This window comes from Vespula pensylvanica, chromosome 11 (genome assembly GCF_014466175.1).
Source record: "Vespula pensylvanica isolate Volc-1 chromosome 11, ASM1446617v1, whole genome shotgun sequence".
NCBI classification, from domain to species: domain Eukaryota; kingdom Metazoa; phylum Arthropoda; class Insecta; order Hymenoptera; family Vespidae; genus Vespula; species Vespula pensylvanica.
Genome location: NC_057695.1, coordinates 6,366,120 through 6,373,619, shown reverse-complemented (window position 1 = coordinate 6,373,619; position 7,500 = coordinate 6,366,120). Strand labels below are relative to the sequence as shown.

General features: G+C 35.7%; 1 protein-coding gene across 4 annotated transcripts in view; it reads right to left on the bottom strand.

The window, feature by feature from the left end:
- Window positions 1–4,142: 4,142 nt before the first annotated feature.
- Window positions 4,143–7,500, bottom strand: part of LOC122632773 (sodium-coupled monocarboxylate transporter 1-like) — a 5,366-nt gene continuing 2,008 nt past the window's right edge. Inside the window, exons 3-9 of one of the 4 annotated variants that reach the window (XM_043819949.1) lie at window positions 6,360–6,514; window positions 6,126–6,266; window positions 5,922–6,030; window positions 5,622–5,843; window positions 5,000–5,511; window positions 4,753–4,866; window positions 4,143–4,491 (exon numbers count right to left, since the gene is read on the bottom strand). In XM_043819949.1, the coding sequence (XP_043675884.1) occupies window positions 4,779–4,866; window positions 5,000–5,511; window positions 5,622–5,843; window positions 5,922–6,030; window positions 6,126–6,266; window positions 6,360–6,514 (1,227 nt within the window). In that variant the 3' untranslated portion in view covers window positions 4,143–4,491; window positions 4,753–4,778. The remainder of the gene's footprint in view (window positions 4,492–4,752; window positions 4,867–4,999; window positions 5,512–5,621; window positions 5,844–5,921; window positions 6,031–6,125; window positions 6,267–6,359; window positions 6,515–7,500) is intronic. The other 3 variants (XM_043819952.1, XM_043819950.1, XM_043819951.1) reach the window with 3 other exon arrangements.

Genomic DNA, 7,500 nt, shown 5'->3' with positions numbered 1-7,500 from the left:
TCGCTCGCGCTTTCTTTATCTATCTCCATCTCTCTTACTTTATATGTATAGTTACGTGCAAGCTGCAATCGTGTTGTATAAAAGGGAGGGAGAAGAAAAGATAGTGGTGGGGGAAGAAGACTTTTTTATAGATCCCTTTCCTCTTCTTACTTACACAAATATAGATACGTATGTAGATATATAACACATCAGCCACGTACGAACGAATACCAACGTATGTATATGCATTTTCACCCCTTCTCTCTCTCTCTCTCTTTCTCTCTCTCTCTCTCTCTCTCTCTCTCTGTCTTTCTCTTTCTCTCTACCTACCTCTCACTCTTCGTCTATCGCTATCTTACTTGCTCTTGCGCATGAACTTCGCTGTGTAATGTACCATGAATACGAGAAATAAATACGGACGTACTATGAACACGCGAAAGAGAGAGAGAGAGAGAGAGAGAGAGAAAGGGTGAATATTAGTGTGTCAGTGAATACGTAGGTGAGTGTAAGCTCATGTCGTGTTGCAGTACATGAGATATATCCCAGAGATCGTCATTAAGAGAGATGCTAATTAAAGACACAAGGAGATCATATGAAAGAAAGAAAATATATGTATAACGATCTGGAAATTGCTAATTGTATTTATTAATTTGTTCTTTTTCTTTTCTTTTTCTTTTTTTCTTCGCTTCATTCCCATTCTCCATATCCTTTTTCATCCTCATTGCAAAGAAATTCGTCATCTCTCGAGAGGATATCTTTCTTACTTTTTTATTTTGTTATTTCTTTTTTCCTCTCTTTTATATCATTCAATTGTATCGAGTTTCGTGTAAAATCGAAACGAACGTGCATGAAATTGTCTTGATAACGTTTAGTATGAGATCTCAATCTGTTTTTGTACGAATATATATAATGGATATACCTACATGGATATACAACGTGGATATGTTTTCACAAGTAGGCATTGCAGTTCCTTTCCAAAAGCTCAATGCGTCAGAGATGTATCCCTCTGTTCACTGTCGGTCTCGAATACAAGACCAAAAGGACGGCTGTGTTGTTGTTTGTTTGTTTGTCGTATTCGATAAATAGAGAAAGGGAGACATATAGAGAAGGCACCCTGGGTGCACTAGGATACCTACTAAATGGAGAGACATGCAAGAAAGAGGAGCAAACAAGGATGGGTGACCACCACCGTGTTATATGGGTGTATCGTGTTCCATTCTATGTGGTTGGGTCTTCTAAAATCGAATGTCACTGAGAAAAGAAATGTCACAATATTCCGTGGCGTCTAGTCAGCCAAATTTATTCTAGCAATGCCTGCCAAGCTACTTACCCATTTTTTCGTTTTCATTAAAATAATCGTCGCAATTGTAATTCCCCCCCCCCCCTGGAAAAAAAAAGGAAGAGAAAGAAAAACAAAATTTCTCGTTCTTAAAAAAATATTCTAAATCGTTACAACTTGTCGAATAATTACCGAACGTTAAGCGAGACAACTGTAATCGTTGAAAACATTACATGAATATTGAATGAATCTTTTTAAATATCATGGAAAAATCACTTTTAAGATTTCGAAATATCCAAAGTTAACACTTTAAATCAGCGATTAACCTCGTTCACTTATATATATATATATATATATATATATATATATATATATCCTTTCGACGTTTGCACGGAATCAATCAAGTCGTTGCTTTTCCCAAAGAGAAAGGTACAAAGGAGGAGGGAAAAAAAGAAAGAAAAGAAAAGAAAAGAGAAGAAAAAAGAAAAAAGAAAAAAGAAAAGAAAAGGAAAAGAAAGAAAAAAAGAAGTTTTCTCTTGGCAGAACGACACGAGGTCCTTCTTGTCGTCATCGTTGCTCGTAGTAATCCGACGTTCGAATGTTTGACAGAATAATTTTCACGTTAGCGGGAAGCTTTATACTCCTTTATGCTCGCGCCTGGGCCTCCGTATTGTCGTTGAAATAAGCCGTATCCCACACCGTAAGGACACCATCTCCCTCTTCACTTCACTTCACACTCTCCTCCTTCCCCCACCTCCACTTTCCTTGCCTTTTATGTGCGTTTGCACGTACAGAGGAGGTGAAGCTTACAAAAACCGAGGGACGGACGGTCCTATAGTTGCACTCGCCATAGAGAAGTAAGAAAAAGAGAGTGAGAGAAAAAGAGAAAGAAAGACTATGGATTTACTTTTACCAAGTTTTTCTGCTTTCTCTTGGAAAAATATTCGCCGACGTATTTGACGAGTCAAAAATAAGTATTGTCCGGTCTTTTCTCTCTGTTTTTACGAGAGCAAAATTTCAAGTATAACGTATTGATGATTAAAATCGTATCGTATTATTCATCTAATCTTAAAACAATTGATCGAACGTTAACGAACGTATAGGATAATTTTTTATCGATTAATTATACGATATAGGATAATAAAATCGTAAGGATTTAAAGTTTCGAACTGTGAAAAAAATGTAGGACAAAGTCAGTAGATAAAGAGATAGATCGCATCTATTTCAACGGATAGAAAAATATATAGCATCGACTGCAACAACGTCAATCACGAAGAGAGGTTTGCTCGTGAGTGAGAAGGAGAAGGTTACTCTTCTATCACAGTGGTAAACGTCACTCGACACCAAATCAGACAGAATCTGTCAAAAATCTGTCAGCCGGTGACAATGCCGTTCCCTTCTAGCTATAGTATATTACCAACACGATGAAATCGGAGCGATGATCGTGAAGAGATCCTAAGTGAGTGAGTTAGTTAGATAGGGATATACAGAGTATACGTGGTTATATGTGTGTGTAAAAGAGAGAGAGAGAGAGAGAGAGAGAGAGAGAAAAAAGAGAAAAAAGAAAAAGGGGCCGAAAACGAAGAGGGGACAGGCCAAAAGCATGGAGCTGCACAAAGTGGGTCTACTCTTCTCGACTTCGTCGTCGAACAGCGTAGGTATGTAAGTAGGTGGGCCTTGCCACCTATATTTGACACCTTTCAGTCTAATAAAATAAAAATCCTACGGGTGGAATGTGGTCTTCTCGTTCGGGGACAGAAATGCCGCTTCCACTTTCGACTTGGAATGTCCTCGCGAGGTTCCCTTTGCCGATCCTTCTCTCATTCCCAAGAAGACGACGACGATCCTCGAAAGACGATGATATCTCTAAGAAAGTAACGATAAGGGTCTTTTCGAGTCGTTCGAGAAACGTGGATTAAATGCGTTCACGTGTGTAAAGTTGCCAAGTTAAATTTAAAAAGAAAATGAAAAAGAAAGAAAAAAGAAACGAAAGAAAAAAAAAAAAGAATGGAACGTTCGATACGATCTAACGAAGGGAACGAACGAATATTTGTTTATTAAATTTAAAAAAAAAATATATATATATATATATAAGGAAAAGTAATCGATTTGTTACGTAGCGATTATAAACGTCTTGAAGAAGTTAATAAATTTTCATCGATATACCTACTTTTGTAATATTAAATAGTAATAAATTTTATATGAATCATTTCTTATCAATTCTCAAGTCGGTTAACAAGTAATAATAAAAAATTCTTCATGATCTGAGATACGTCAGTCAACAGTAACGTTCGCACTTCATAACGGTCCAACATTAGAAAGTGGCATTACCTAGGAGAGTTGATCATCCAACCGTAACCGATAGTACCGTGGTCAAAGTATTACCACGTACACGCCTCCTTTGTTGAGATCCTGATATATCGTTCACTATAGATTTTTCACCAGAGGAGACCTATAATGTCTCCTCTATTGTACCCTCTTTCTCTCTATTTCTCGAAACGTTCGACGATAAATCCTAACAGGATTTTTATTTCCTTTTTTTTTCCTTTTTTTTTTTCAAAAGAGAACCATTGCTTCGTCACGCAACGGCTTATCATTAAAACAAAACAAAACAAAAAAATAATAAAAAAAAAAAGCTTTCATCTTTCAATGTTACTTTTGCTCTAGGAACAAAACGACGTACTTACTTATTTGATTAACAAACAATAACACATTTTCATATTTATTAAAACTGTTTGAATTCCATACAGATTTCTTTCTTTATTTATTTATTTTTTTTTTTTCTTCTTCTTCTTCTTTTTTTCTTTTCTTTCTTTTACGAACGCGCGCCCACGCACACATACACACGCACACGCACACGTAATTACACGTACGTACGTACTTACGTACTTAAGTATTTATTTACTGACTTAAATTAAACGCATATACGGACATAATGAAAAATGTTTTTTCTATCGACTCATTCATCAACGTGCAGATTAAAAAGCGACTCGACGATTGCCTCTCGGCGTGCACTGCATTTACATTCGTTCTAATCCGATAGAAATCGTTCCTACAGATGTTTGGGAGGTTTGTTTGTATTGAGATGCACCGGAGAGATATATAATCTAGTCAATTTGACACCCTCATCGAGGACCTAATGGGTGCTTTCAACCCTGGAGGGACCAGTTAGGTACAGTTGTCAGGCAAACTCGCGACTGGTCTGTCGAGCTATAACCAAGATACAAAGATCTCTAAAAGAGAGAGAGAGAGAGAGAGAGAGAGAGAGAGAGAGGGAGAGAGAGAGAAAGAAAGAAAGAAAAAAGAATAAGAGAGAGAGAGAAAGAGAGAAAATGAAGGAACAGCGAAAGGAGAGGAAAGAAAAAAAGCGAGTAAAGTCTTTTCGTTTCTTCGTCGAATATCCTGCGATGGATGATCCTAATCTTTCGAGATTTTCATTATCGAAGTTCTCCCCCTCCCCTTTCCCCTCTCCTATATTATTTCTCCGCACTTACGAAACGAGAAAACTTACGAAATCCCTTTAGGACATTAATTCGCTCTTTTCAGTCATCAGTGAAGTTGGTACCGAGTGTAATGACACTTCTGTATACTTCTTGCGTGGTAGAAATCTATAAATAAAATATATGAATATTTAAAACGAGTTTGGATCAACGTAATGTAAGGTATAATATATGTATGTATGTATATAATATATATATATATATATATATATATATATAAAATTATAATAAATAATTGTACCTTCGAATGATCGGTGGAAAATGATTTTTATTAACGTCGATAAGATCTGGTGCTCCACAAAGGAAGCTTACGATCGTACCAATCACCATTACAACCAAACAACCGATTAAAGTATAGTACATGAAGGAAATCGTGTAAATGATAAAAGGCTCGTTATCGACGTCAGGTGCAGGTACATTAGTTGCCATTATTGCGGTACGATTGTTCAAAGTTTCATTCCCAAGAAGACAATCGGCAGTCGAGGTTGGCAATGGCTTATAAGTGAATCTTTTAAGAGCCATGTTCCATTGAGCACCCCCAATGATCCATATCATTAAGGACATAGAAACTATACCACCAACTACAGCGCCCTTTGTCGTTGCCCATGGTATTAACATGCCCAAACTGAAGAGACCCAACATCGAACCAGCCGTAATGCCGGTCAAACTCAAAGACACTTGAAATATGTCACCGAGACGATCGACTATAAAGACCATGGCCACACAAATAACGCCTAGGATAACTACGGTGATCTATGAATAATATAAATTGATCTAGATCTAACGATTGATTCCTCATAATTGTTTTATCTACATTGCGAATTATTGTAATCGATTATTTACGATCATTCATTTTCAATTACTTTCATGATCATAGCTGCTTTTTTCTCCTTCTCAGGATTATCGGTCATCCAAGGATCGATGAAATCCTCGTATATCGTGCCTGCCGCAGTGTTTAATCCACCACTCATGGTAGCAAGTCCAGCACTAACTAGACCAGCAAGAAAAAGACCAGGAAGACCTGGAGCATTAGCGGCTACGTCCAAAACGTAATATGGCAATATTTGATCGCTCCTTGCTACTACCTGCGAAACAATGTTTCCTTTCATAAAAGATTATAATATCGTTGATCGTTGTTGCTTTTTTAATCGAGAGAAACTTACATGCGTTGTTATTGGATCACATTTATAATACTTTGCGTACATAATAAGACCAGTGAATACCGAAACCCATTTTATTATTATCATACCAACTCCCATAAATGCTATTGATCTGCAAGAACGATCTATGTTAATCTCGTGATAATGTACGAAAAAAAAAAAAGAAAAAAGAAAGAAAAGAAATTTTACGAAAACAAATGATCTTACTTTCGTGCTTCTGTGATCGTTGGTACTGCCAAGAATCTTTGCATGGAGACCTGACTTATACCGACACCAGAAAGCCATGTCATGGTCATTCCTATCGACATACCCCATAAACTATTCCTAGTGAAGAGACTTGGATCCATGCTATTGAATTGATAGAAATCAATGGATTTATACAAATAATCATATTTAACAATGTCGAAGAATCAATAATATTATACAACTTTTGACTCTTACTTCCAAAATACAATTCTACCACCTTCATCCGCTATTTTCCAAATTTCACTAACACCGCCCACGGATTTGATCCCTAATACGAGGACAGCAAACAGACTTCCTACGGTTACTGTCATTTGAACCGTGTCCGCCCATACCACCGCTTTTAAACCACCCTACAAATATATAAAAAATGTTATAACGCGAATGAAAAGACTCACGCATACAATAGGATTCGTATTTTTAATAACAAAATTATCTTCATCAATCTTTAACATTAAATAATTGTATTCTAATCAGCATTAGTGGAATTTAATATTTCAATAATAACGTTGACGTTATTATCATTGTTTATAATCGACGTTTTAAAAATTACCTTCGGACGTTCTAACCGGTATTAAAAAGTTAACGATATTTACATCGTATTAATAACATTATTATTATTATTATTATTATTATTATTATTATTATTATTATTATTATATTAATAATAAATATCGATATTCATTGTAATATGATAAATATTATATGAATAATAAAAAGAAAAGAAAAGAAAAAGAAAGGATTCGTCGAAGAAAATTTTAATGGAAGATAAAAGAGTCTTCCTTGTAAATTTTGACGTGTACTTCTGTAAACATACACGCCAATCGTATTATAGTCGTGTAAACATTATCTCCGTTACATTGTACACTTAATACGCGGAACAAGCACAATTCCACGTTGTAAACGTTCGATAATAGGTGTTCTCTTCCTGATAAGAGTTCATGACAGTTAATTCTAATACAGTAACGATAATAATAACGATGTGGGTGTAAGTTAACGTTATAAAAAAGAGAGAGAATAAAAAAAAAAATATTAAATTCGCGTTTGCCCAACGATCCATCATATTTTTCCACGGGCTCGTTTATTATCAAAGGCATTGCGATCTTTGATAACGTCATTCTTCATATATGACGTTTGTAAACGAAACGTCACGGAAACTGTGCATCGTTTTGCGCACTATGTTTATCAAAGTACATGTATCTCCGAGCATTCTCAAGACTTTTTTATTTTAATGACGACGAATTTTATCGTTCGTTACATTGACCGAGAAAAGTAATTTTATATTCTTCAAAAACGTAACTATTCTTTTTTCTTTTTATCCCTTTTTTTTTTTTTTTTT